Consider the following 13,204-nt stretch of genomic DNA (forward strand, 5'->3'; position numbering starts at 1 on the left):
TTGGGAGAGCTTCAAAATTATTTAAGAACCTTGCGTCAGTTTATTTCAACGATATATAGTTTTAAAAAAAATCGCAAAAGTTAAGAGCAATTTGAAGAGTTTATTGAGAATCCTCCAGCATGTTATCTTAACTCAAAGCCTTAAGAGAAGATCATAAGTTTTCAGAAAGTTTCAAAGAACTTCAGGTAAATTTTGAAAATTTTAAAGATTTTCCTCAAATTTCAGAGAAGTCCTAAAAACTAATGAATTTTGCAGAATTTTAAAGGAGCTTAAAAGTTTCATAGAAGATCCTAGAACATCAGAGAAAGTTTAAGAATTTCAGACAACTTTATATATTGAGAGAATTTCTCCCAGCTTCTAAAAAAAATAAACAACTTTTAAAATCTGCCAGCATTTCGAAGAAGTCTAAACTTTTTTTTAATCCTTTGGAAATTTTTTATAATTTCAATAATGTTCAAAGCATATAAAAAAGTTCCCTGAATCTCAAAGAATTCCAAAGAACAAAATATTTCAAGACCAAACTAACTAAAGAGAGGGTTATAGTTTTTCATTCAATATCGCAGAACATCAAGGAAGTTTGAGGAACTTGGCAGAATATGTCAGAAGGACGAGGGGGTAGGGGGTCTTGAATTATTAAAAATGCTACGCTAGAAGAATGCTCCTTTAGAAAATCTGAGAATTCAGGAAAAGTGTCTACTAAAAATCAAAAGAAGCTCCCAGAATTGTAGGGAATACGAAAAATCTCACAAGAATATGCCAGCATTTTAGAGAAGTTCTCAAAACGTCATAGTACCTTCAAGTACTTCAAAGGATTTTCCAGCATATACCAGCTTCAAAATAATGCACAATATATCTAGCATAAACCAAAATTTACAACACCGGTGTTGTGGTTTTTTTTTATAGTTCTAAATAAACCGAAACCAGGATTTAGGACTACGTTGAAGAAGCCCGTAGAAATGATGGAATCGAAAACAACCAAAAATACACTAACGAAAAACCAAAAGCAACATTTCGAACGCTAGGCAATTTCCGGGACACTTGATAATGTGGGACGTTTTGCAGGACATTTGGTAATGCGGGACAGGAAGGCGAATCCGGGACGTCTTGTCACTTTAGCGTATTCCTTACGAGGCAAGAAAAAAGTGCGCCGAACACTTCAAGCCGATGCTATGCAAAAGCGCAGTTTTACGACCATTTCCGGCATTTGGAAAGCTACCGAAAAAGTAGTTTAGTTGGGTGAGAAATGCACAATAAAAAAACGCACTAGGTGGGGCTATGTTTTATGAAATTTCTCTTGTTATTGTTTTCACTGCGGAATTTTATTTTATTAACTTACCTCGACTCACTAATGGCATACAATAATTACAACATCATTTATTCAATCACAAATCAAACATTTTAGCACTTGAACTCACAAATTACAGCATAGAAAATGCCAACCTGAGATCTGCCAACTTGCGAATAAAAGAAAGCGGACACCTCATTGTTCGGCGGTATGTCTGGGCGAATTTTTCGCCAGGAAGAGTAAGAATAACATTAATCTCACTCATCTTCATATGCTAGAACTCTTTACTCCTTGTGTGAATCATTCGTATTCATTCACTCCACAGAAAATCCCCATAAGGATCCATCAACCTGTGCGCCATATTTCGTAGACCCGAATAGAAGTGAACTTCAGTCAACATTTAACCTGTCAAAGCGAAAAAAGAATTGACCGACATTCCTAAACTGAGCTGAGTGCTATACATAGGTGCACTGAAAATGATTTTATGGTTGAAAAAACATTTTTTTTTCAAGAAAAATATTTTGCGTTCCTTATTGAGCGCCTCCTTCGCTTTAAAAAAAGTGACTTTAGTGACTTTTTGACGAAAATAGAGACTTTGAAGTGACCACCTTAAAAAAAGTGACAAAGTCACTAAAAAGTGACCCGCTATCAGCCCTGTAATTCTGGTAAATTGCCAGGGTAGGAAACATTAGATGGTGTGATTTCAAGACTAAGGAAGTAAGAATTTGGCCAAATGTTTTCAGGAGATTAACTTAGCTCATGAAAATTAATACTCAATCTCACAAAATCGGTCAAACAGGTTTCATATTTTGTTGCACTACATGCCTGAAATGAGGAAACTCTTTCGTGATAAGCAACATTTTATTTACCTGCATTCATTAAGGAAGAGGGGTTTAAATCTGTGAGAATATTTAGTTAGAAAATGTCAGAGTTAGGGTCAACTCTCTCCAGAAGCGTTCGTTGTTTTCCCTGATACTCCTGCAAAAAGACATCAATAGACACGAGTTGAAAAAGGTTGAACAGGATCAGGTTGAATTTGCATCGTCTGGTGTTGTTGTGTTGATCGATATTTAACACAAAAAGAGCATTGTTGAATGCAGTCTTTTATTTAATTGTTCATCCCAGGTCCAAACAGGTTAGTTCTGGCCAACTTCATAGTTGCTTCTATTCTGAAACTTATATGAAGTTTGTCAATGAGCGATCGTCGAAAGGATGTAGTCCAGAATCTACCTTTGGATTGACTGGATTATATGGAATCCCCCCTGGACAGTCATGAATTCCCCTCAATATTGAGTGAAATTCTTCCTGTGATTGTCCGGAATCCTCCCTGGGATAGTTCATATTCCTTCTTTGGATTTTCTGAAGCTACCTTTGATATTATTGGAAAACCGAACTGGGATTGTTTGAAATTCCCCCTAGGCTTGCTCGGAATCTCTACTGAGACTGTCTTAAATCCCCTTTGCGATTGACTGGAACCCTCCTAGAGATTGTACTAAATCCCCCTGTAATAGACAGCTCTGACTGTTCCGTAAGGTCACCATAAAAATCATCGATTTTGAGGGGACAGCCTGTAGTTCCTTTCATACACGTGCAATTGCCCTTTCATTGCTGAAAGGTCTTCCCAATAAAGCATTGCTAGCGCACCGTTTAAAATGTTGTTGCTTTGCTTTGCTTGACAGTATCGGTTGCTATGTGTTACGAGTTACTCAGAATTACTCAAAATTGCTGTCTTGCCCCAAGTTCCAAATACTTCGCGCTGTTTAGCGAACCTTCGATAATGTACCGGAAAACCGGTACTGTGTTCTTGTTTCTTTGACCACTCTTGGGTTTTCAATTGCCCACGTGTGGTCATTGTGGGCATTGAAGTATCCTGCACGGGTAAATGTGCACCTGTCCGTCCAAAGAACCTCTTCCATTTTCACTGTCATAATCCTGCTGAACTCAAGCCGGAACGGTTTATCTCTTTCCAGAAGCTCCTGAACTTGTAGCGTATGAAACGGATGCATATTCTTTCTGTTTAAAACGTACCATACGCTCCAGTGAGAGACCGGAAACTGAGCAGCAACTCGCCTTGTGCTGGTTTTGGGATCGTTTCTCACAGTTCTTAAAATTCAACAGTGAGCATGCATAAGGGCCTATACGCGATGATCGATTCTCTTCATCGATTTTCTCTTTGCATTGCTACAGCTAAGCGCAACAATTTTGTAGAATTTATTCAATGTAGAGTTGTAACAGGTTGCATTGGCTATCAAAAGCAACAGCAAACGCACCGACAAACGTTAAATCTAGCGAGTTATTAACAAAAGAGAAAATCGATGAAGAGAATCGATCATCGCGTATACGCCCTTATGAATGCTCACTGTCGAATTCTCTCCTCCATGGCCAGTGTCAGCGACCGGCGGGGCTGGTTGGCTTGAGATGCAGTCGAAAATAACGTTCCATCCCGGAACCGACATATTCTTGCTGGGCTGTCGTTGCCACACAGGTGGCAAAACCGTAGCAGAGATGAATATCCGCCAGCTCTTTTGGAAAATATATTTTTGTTTTCTGCACGCTGTAAGTTGCTGTTTTGATTTTTCTTCTTGGTCTCACTTATCGCACTTATCAGACCGTCACTCCGCGTGGCGATCAAGTGTGCTATGCGCGCTGCAAACAGACGTCAACAGCAACGCACGGTGGGGTTGAATTCATGTTTTACGCGACCGTTAATTAACGACCCAACATGATGTGTTTAGTACGAAATTGCGACAAAACTAAACAAGATAGAAAATTGGTGTCAAAGAAAGAGTTGTAGAGCGCATTAAGAGGCATCTTTTAGTTAGACAAAACAATACACTTTATTACGTATTTTTTGAAATGATAAGGGAAAACCCGTAGGAAAACACATGTTTTAGACTCGTTTATCCCTAAAATGTGTCTAAATGCCGCTTAATTAAAGTAGAAATGACACTATTAAGTAGGAAATTTACCAAGCTGTCCAATGGAGGCAAGAGTTTTGTGCTAAATGGCATAGTTTTCTAGTTAGAGCCAATTTATGGCAAGCATAGATCAAAACAGAAAAAGTTCAATAACTCAGAAATCTTTGAGATTTGATCATTGATTTTTTACTTCTAATATGATCTTCTATCGCCCCTTAAATTATTTGCACCAAGGAACCAAACACCCTGTATATGAACACATTTTATCATCTATGTATCAGTGCTAGTTATTTAGTTTAGTAAGTGAATTACAAAAGCTAATCTGTCACAACATTGATATAAAGTGCAAATCAATTGAGTTTAGCTACTAACGTTTACAAAACTAGCGGAAAATCGAAAAAAAAAACTGATGCCAGTGATGGAAAAGTTCACGAAAACTTTCTTTTGGGAACTTGATGCAATTTTGCAAACTTTACCAGCACTGCAAGCTGGAAAACATTTAAAAAAAAACGGAAGATTCTATGATTGCAAAGTAATGAAAACCAAAATGTTATCAAAATCCCAATGATCGAAACAATAGAAAAAAATAAGGTGATAAAAAAACGGTTGGGTAAAAATCAAGAGCTATGCTAAGGAATCGCGCCTATTAGTAGTCCTAAGTGAAGAAAAGTTATTTGAGAAGATTGTTGTTAACAAAAAATTACAGAGGGTGGTAAATGGTGGTTATTCAAAAGTCAAAGTAATACCATATATATATAAGAGAGAAAAATAGTTCAAGGGTAGGCCTTTTTTTTTGATGTTTGCATTTTTTCGCTTGTTTGTTTGTTTTTGGGTACTCACGCTTCAGTTCTAGTTCTTTATTTTCGGTTGTGTGCGACCGGCCGGTAAAGACTCTTCGTACGTTTCGCAGTAGGCGGGCGGTTTCGGTTAATCTGCAAAAAGGGCGATTTGGAGAGGCCAAGGCCAACAATATTTCACTTTTTTTGTTGTTTCTCGTTTTGGGTCGTTTTCGTTTTTTTTTTGGGGTTGCTTTAAGTAGGGCATTTTAGCGCTTGTAGTTTATAGTTTTGTCATTTGAGGGGTTTCGTTTTCATGGGCTTTGGACATTTTTGTGTTTGAATGTGTTTTTTTTTTATATTGGTTAAACGGAAGTACTGCTAAAAATTTAACTGGGAGCTTACCGCCTAAAACAATTTTGATTATGGCTCATTTTGATTTTCCGAAAAATTATTGCAAAAGATATCAAAAATCCAAGAAAATCATTTTTCATCATGAAATTATGTTTAGAAAAATCAAAACGTATTTTTTTCGGGCGGTGAGCTTCCCGTTAATGGAAATTATGGAACAAATTTTCCGAAAAAACTCAATCAGAAGCAGTTGTCAAACAAATATTTGTAGGTTAACATTCAGGCTTTAGTTGAGATGGGTTGTTGTTTGTAGTAGGTAAACCTGTTAAGAACCAAAAGTCAAACTTAACAAAAAAAAATATTAATTTTGAAATCAACAAACGCTTCAAAACCATAACTACAGGAAAATTCAAACTCATACTGCTAGTAAACAAAAGAGCATTGTTAGGTGTAAACAGCAAAACATAGAGAACAAAAAAAAAACTTGTTTTCAATGATAGCAACAACTTCCGGACCTTGGCGGGATCTATCCTCCAAGATTTAGACTTTCGGACTAATTTCGGACCAATACAAATATTTGAATACTCGTTAGTTTTCTGTGTATGTACAAATACAGTAGCTAGTACTGAGGAAAAAAAAACAACCGAAAGAAAATGATACTGTGATAGGAGGACAGTGAAAAACAAAACGGAAAGACAGCAAGATTTTACAGAGACACCTCCGATTTCGGAAGGCAACTAACATCGACAGAAAGAGAGAGACAGAGAGATACAGTGAGTGAGAGAAATTACTTGGCGAGGATGGGGCGTAAAAGCGAAAAGCGGATATTCGTAAACATTAATACGTTCGTCTTAAATAGGTATTAGTAGTGAACGGAAAACGACTTCCAGTGCAAAACACTGTACATCAAAGAAACAGATGATTTAGGTGTCGTTTCGTTTGATCTGGTGATTGGTGATTGTGTGATTATTATTTTCTTTAAATAATGTGCCAAACTAGGATCATGTGTGTGCTTCACTTTTGCATCGTGTTTTTTTTTTGTTTAATGTACATTTGATTTATTTAGGATTTATTGCTTTTGGTTTGCTGTTGGTGAGGACACTTTGTGGTTTGCTTCATTTACAAATGGTGACTTTTGCTCTAGTTATGTCTTTTTTTTCGTACATCGTGAAATCAACTATCAATTCACTAATTCCATTCATTATCTAATTGAGCACCGATTAAAACTTGTTCGTTTGTTAATGTCCATTTTTTTTTGGGTTTTTGGTAGTTTTATTTTAGAGTTGATTGCATTGAATCCGCAAGTCACCATTAGTAGTGTTTACTTACACCTGATTATTGATCCAAGGGCATGCATAGTTCTGAAGAAAATCGAAAAGTTTAAAGTTAAGGGTGTTTTTTTAGTCTAACGAGAATGTAGTTTTTTATGTGGTTATAAATTTATGAGTGTTCAAGTAAACTGTGGGATATAAGTTGAGTGGTGTTGAGTTGATCGAGGGGATTGATTTAAGTAAAAGGGTACTATCTATTGTTTTTCGATTTTTGAATATCCATTTTGGGGTGGGGTTGCTTTCGAGGTGAGCTTGTTTGCCGACAGGGTTTATTGGGGTATGATGTAGGGGATTTTAAAGGGGGCTAGTTCATATCTACAGTACTGTGATACTACGGTTCTACGGAGATTGTTAAAACTACTTGAAGTACGGTCTACTGAAACGATTGGTATTGTCATAGAATCGATCTAAGTGATACTTTTAGATAATTATCGTTTGTAGTTTTCAGAACAAAGTCGATTGGCATTAGGTGAGAACTGTTTTGAGAATACTTCTAAAAGGCTCCGACTCTTCAAGAAACAGTTGCCGACTCCGACTCAGCTCCGACCTAGCATTATTACGGAATAATGTTTCCAGTGATTCTTCGTTTATCATTTGTAAAGGCCGTAAGTCAAAATTTACCCTTTCATCGTTAGAACTCCATTATCCGCTGGACACCCAATACAATCACCACCATCAACTACATCAAAGGGAAAATGCTTTTACTACAGCGTCAATTCACACACATGTTCATGCGGATTAACGAAACATTCGTCGCAGGTTAAGAGATATCTACTTTCCATCTTGGTGAGAGAAAGAGGAAAAGAACAACAATTACGGAGTTGCGGAATGGTGATGACGAAATAATAAACTAGTCCGAAGAAATCGAACAACACCTGCTGCAGTACGTCACGGAACTTTACGCAAAAGAAGAAATCACGAACGTGGACGGCGATGACCAGTTCGGGTGCGATAGAATTATTCCCGAAAACGATGAAACCAACGAAGCAATCCGCACGAGCACACCTAGAAAATCTCCGGAATCCGATGGCATCCCGAATGAATTCTACCACCGGACTTTCGATATCATCCATAGAGAACTCAACTCAATCTTAAACGAAGCGCTGACAGGAGAATTTCCTTGTGCATTCGTCGATGGAGTGATCGTGCTGGTCAAAAAGAAAGGCGGAGATGAAACCGCGCGCTCATACAGACCTATCTCTTTATTGAATGTTGATTTCAAAATACTATCCCGTATTTTAAAGCTACGCCTGGAGAATGTGATGAGAGTCCACCGCCTGCTCAGCCCAGCACAAAAATGTGCAAACACTCCTCATAATATTTTTCAAGTCACACTTTCACTGAAAGACCGTTTGGCACAGTTCATCCAAAGGAAGCAGAGAGCGAAAATGATCTCTTTTGATCTGGACCACGCGTTTGATCGAGTGCCACAATCATACCTACACAGAACCATGTGCTCGCTCGGAATTCATTGTGGCCTAGTCGATTTGCTCGGTGGGATTGATAATCTCTTCTCGTCTCGACTGCTCATCAACGGGCATCTATCGATGTCCTTTTCGATCCAACGCTCCGTAATATTCGTAAACTCAATTCGCCTGATGACAAAACTGAACTGGGATAGTATGGTAGCAAAGTTTTCTCACAGAATCTGGCTTAACTCGATGCGTTCGTTGACAATACACCAAAAAGTTATTCTTCTCAACACTTTCGTAACATTCAAGGTATGGTATTTGGCATCCATTCTCTCTCCGTACAGCATGCCCACTACGAAAATTACAACAGGGATGGGGAGATTCCTCTGGAGCGGCATACCAACGCGGATACCCATGAATCAGCTGACTCGTGCTCGTGCAAGCGGAGGCCTCAAACTTCAGCTACCGGCTTTAAAATGCAAAGCTCTGCTTATAAGTCGCCACATAAACGAGAGAGTTTCCTTACCATTCTATAGGTCTCTGCTTTTCCCCGCCAATACCGATAGAATTATCATTGCCGTTGACGGCGGCCTGACCTAAAAATAATTAGTCAACAAAACCGACAGTTTCCCCCGAAAATTCAACAACATCCATCTTCTGATCTCATACACCCACACTATCGAGAGCGAACCGAAAAACCGAGGATTTTGCATTCATTTTGAATATCTTCGCTGTAAAGTACGAGCGAAACGAACAAATGTCTTCATTATACATCGACGAGTACGCGTTTGTTGATATTCACCACTAATTGATTATCCAACCCAAAATTGTCAATATCAGAAGCGATCAAGCAAAATAATCAAATTCATTTTGGGCAAAATGATTATTTTGAATATTGTCGACTCCAGAGCCTAAAACCTCGATATTATCAACAATTCAGCATGAGGCAATAATTTTCCACCAATCTGTGTATAGAAACCAACACAACATGTTCTACAGCGCTATAGGGAAGAGCGCTACTTCGTCGTAATCGCCCATTTCCGTTATATCGAGCAGAAATCATCAATAATATCAATGATTTCACAATGCACAAAACAATAATACGTTTGTTCCGATGCGTTAGTCCCCTTTTTCTCCGTTTATCCGTAGGACGAAGAAAATCTAATGGCGTTTCAATGCGTTTGGACGGAATTGAAACGCGTAGGACGAATTTAGAAGCAAGAAGCAGTGTTAGATTTTTAATAATATCTCAACATTGTTTGACTCTTTATCAAATCCGACGGTACGTATGGAAAGGTGGATAAATTTAGAAGCCATTTTTGATGAAAACATTCCATGTTTTGTTCAAACCCTTTCCAAAAAGCGTGGTAAAGTGCGGGATGTCCTTAGTAGGACGGAAATTAGATCAAAAACCCTATTTGTGTAATATGAAAACAACACAGGCGATAATAAACATCCAGCCACGAATGAACAAAAATAAATGTTGACTTTGATACTCAGAGGTTGCCTTGATCAAAAGAATGTGTTTATGTAAAAATTCAAATTCACCCAGGTAGTTGGTCTATCTGCTAAGGTTGTCTTGATTTTCATCTAAGTTGAGTGTAGAAGGAATGATTTTTATCAGCACTGGTAGACTCCGACTGAGCTTCTAAAATGCTGATAAGCTGTTCGACTTCAGAACAGAAAAAGAAAGCTAGCAGTCTCTTCGTCACACCGATTTTGTCGATTGAAGTTGATATTGTGATGTCCTGGTTTTTAATCCTTAACGTTCTAGTCATTGCATGGCGATAGAGGAAATGCTTCGCCAAACTCGATTGTCTGCCCACCATGGAGGTGCGGCCCAAACAGTGACTGACTGGCATCCAGCGGCTGAATAAGGAGACATATTCTTGGTGACTCGCTGTCACTAGTGAGGTGACAAAAGTTACCGAGAGTGAAAATCAAATGGAGAGTCACCTCACTGGTGGCGCAGAATAGGCCTCAAGAAATGCTTATCCCCAGAAGCATACATGCCCAAAAAGATTTTTATGGCTTTTTTTTTCTAGATTTGTTTTCGGTCGATCTTGTTTTCCGTACTGAGTACTAATGCTACCGGCGCCAAGGAGGCAGCTCCCACACCTGGACCCTATCTATCGACCCATCAACTCATGGACAGGGGACCAACGAAGGAAGGCGTGATCAGAGATTTTATACCTCAGAAAATTCCGGTGGCACTAACTGGGATTGAACCCAGGCCTTTTGGGGTGAGAGGCAATTACGCTTACAATTACTCCTTAGGAAGTTCCTTTCGACATCTCCTGGAAGTTTCTTCCGACTTACTCTGAAAGTGCCTGTCGACTACTATCCTAAGCTTTTTCTGACTTTTCCCAAAAAGCATCTTACAATTTTCCCCGGCAGTTTCTTACGACCGGAAGATTGCCCAACTTTTTCTGGAAGTTTTTTTTTCTCGACTTCCCCCCCAAGTGCTTCTGGGTTCCTCCTTGAGTTTCTTTATGTCTTTATATTTCACAATGAATTAGTCGTTTTGTCCCGCTATCATTTTGGAATCGATTTAAAAAATACCTTGAAAATCATGAAAAATCATCGTTTTGAAGAACATGGTAATGAACCATACACCGTTATTTTCTCCTTGATTTCAGCTTCCATACACCAGCAATTCATGATTTTGCTTAAATGGTACGTTTGGCATCATCCTACTGTTAACCACTAAAGCTCGATTCAATGTAAATCTGGACACACGGTTTAATACACCACCGCGCCCCTGGTGGTTGGAACAAAAAACGTTTGACAGGCATTTGTTGATGATTCATTGACGAAGAAATTGATGAAAACAAAAAAAAAAACAAAAAGTCAAACAAAAGAGTATTTATTCAGCTTTCGATGTATAACAAGTGATTACATTTCACCGTTTCGAACGAACTGTCGCACTTTACTTGTGATCGATGCCATCATGATCTGCACAGTCGCTGGTGACACTGTACCGGCGAACTTATTCCACTTTAAACGCATTTGTTGTGCATTTGTCACTTCTTTACCGCATCCTCGAAGTTTTCGCTTGACAATTGCCCAATATTTTGAGATCGGTCTGAACTCAGGGCAATTCGGAGGATTAATCCCTTTGGCGACGAAATTAACATTGTTTGCAGCATACCATTCTAGTACCTCCTTAGAGTAGTGGCAGCTGGCTAGATCCGGCCAAAATATAACGTTGGTTTTGTGTTGCCGAATGAAGGGTAAAATCCGCTTGTTCAGACACTCTTTAATGTAAACCTTCGACGTCATTGTGTGAGATGTGATGAAAACCTTGGTGTTAAGGCCACAACTGCAGATTCCTTGCCAAATCATTAGTTTCCGAGCAAACTTATCAGCGAAAACAAATTTACACCTGGAAGGGACATCCCCACGACCAGTTGCCAGGTGAAATTTTCGTCTGAGAATTTGTTTATAATCCATTTTGACATATGTTTCGTCATCCATTAAAATACAGCCATCAAATTTCGTCAAAACTCGTTCGTATAGTAACCGTGCTCGGTTTTTTGCCACTAAATTTTGTTTCAGGGAGCGATTCGGATGTTTACTGGCACAAAAAGACTTATCCTTCTCTTGAAAGGATGTTACGCACGGCGGAAAAGTTGGAATCGAATTTCTTTGCCAAATCACGTATGGAGACACTTGCGTTGCTCTTCACGTACCTCAACACCTTTCTCCTCCTTATGATAGATGCGCTGAGCTCTATCCACACTCAGAGTATCCTTGTAACGTTTCATTACAAGACTTACCGTTGCCTTTGGGAATTTTAACACTTTTGCTATTTGATATCGAAGGAACCTGGAAGCCTGAAGCAATCGTTTAATTCCATCTCAGTAGTCCTGCTTATTTGACTTTTCATTATTCTGCAAGAGGGGGAAGTCGTTCGTGATTCAATGGAACCGTCACCTGAAGAGAGGCCGATGTCACGTGAGAATACTCCGATTGCTGATGATGCAGACGTTTTGGAGGCGGATGATACCGGAGCGCTCCCTTCGCAACTAGAACAACTCGAGTCCGAAGGACAAGCGATGTTGCGGCGCAGCGAACGGGAGCGCAAGCTCCCCGGTAAGTTGTTAAATTTCTTCACCGGTTACAGAGCAACTTTTGCTGGCTCGTATTCCACAGATGCTCCTCAATGCTACAGTGACATCGAAGCCCGCTGCGATCGTATGAAATGGCTGGAGGCTGTTGATGACGAATTGCGATCCATGGAGGCGAACGGTGAGTGGAAGATGACGCCCTGTCCACGTGGCGTGAAACCTCTCCAATCCAAGTGGATATTCCGTGTGAAGGAAGACGAAGATGGCCAGGCCGCTCGATATAAAGCCCGACTAGTAGCGAAGGGCTACCTGCAGCGTTATGGAGTTGACTTCGAGGATACATATGCACCGGTGGCGAAGTTACCAACCATCCGGACTGTGCTAGCTGTAGGCGCCTAGCTGCCTTCTTGCATGGAGATTTGAAGGAGGATATCTATATGGATGTTCCTGAAGGCGTCCAGGCTCCAGCAAATATGACCTGCAAGTTGCTGAAATCATTGTATGGATTGAAGCAATCTCCACGATGCTGGAATGAAAAATTCAACAGTGAACTAGTCAAGATGGGTTTCAAGCGGTCCCGCCATGACTACTGCCTATACACACGATGCGAAGAAGGAGACGAGCTGTACGTTGTACTCTATGTGGACGATTTGCTAATCGCAGGGAGGAAATTGGAATCCATCGCACGTATGAAGGAGAAGCTTTCGACTGTGTTCAGCATGACTGACTGTGGAGAAGCACACCACTTTCTGAGAATGAAGATAGCGTACGATCGGCAAACAGGAGTTCTTCAACTTTCGCAAGAGGCGCACGTGGCAAGAGTCTTGGAGTGTTTTGGACTGGCTGAATGCAATCCAGCTAAGTCACCAATGGAGAAGGGACTGCAATTGCAGCGAGAGGGGACGCCAACTGAAGAACCCTACAGGGAGCTACTAGGCAGTTCGGCCGGACATCTGTTTTCCAGTAGGGTATCTGGGACGCTACCAGCAAAAAACCAACAGAAACACACTGGCAGTGCTTGAAGCGAATCGTTCGTTACCTGAAGGGAAGTGCCAATGCTG

At 39.9% G+C, this 13,204-nt stretch overlaps 1 protein-coding gene across 11 annotated transcripts in view; it reads right to left on the bottom strand.

Moving 5' to 3' along the window:
• Window positions 1-13,204, bottom strand: part of ATP8A (ATPase phospholipid transporting 8A1) — a 366,350-nt gene that overhangs the window by 29,051 nt on the left and 324,095 nt on the right. The window contains exons 16-17 of one of the 11 annotated variants that reach the window (XM_065233379.1): window positions 6,660-6,691; window positions 5,116-5,135 (exon numbers count right to left, since the gene is read on the bottom strand). The exons of 8 other annotated variants lie outside the window; for them this stretch is intronic. In XM_065233379.1, the coding sequence (XP_065089451.1) occupies window positions 5,131-5,135; window positions 6,660-6,691 (37 nt within the window). In that variant the 3' untranslated portion in view covers window positions 5,116-5,130. Of the gene's footprint in view, window positions 1-5,043; window positions 5,136-6,659; window positions 6,692-13,204 lie in introns of those variants that run through there. 2 more of the 11 variants (XM_065233373.1, XM_065233375.1) reach the window with 2 other exon arrangements.

This window comes from Ochlerotatus camptorhynchus, unplaced genomic scaffold (genome assembly GCF_037179485.1).
Source record: "Ochlerotatus camptorhynchus isolate MF236.1 unplaced genomic scaffold, CSIRO-AGI_Acam_v1.1 ptg000401l, whole genome shotgun sequence".
Taxonomy (NCBI): Eukaryota; Metazoa; Arthropoda; class Insecta; order Diptera; family Culicidae; genus Ochlerotatus; species Ochlerotatus camptorhynchus.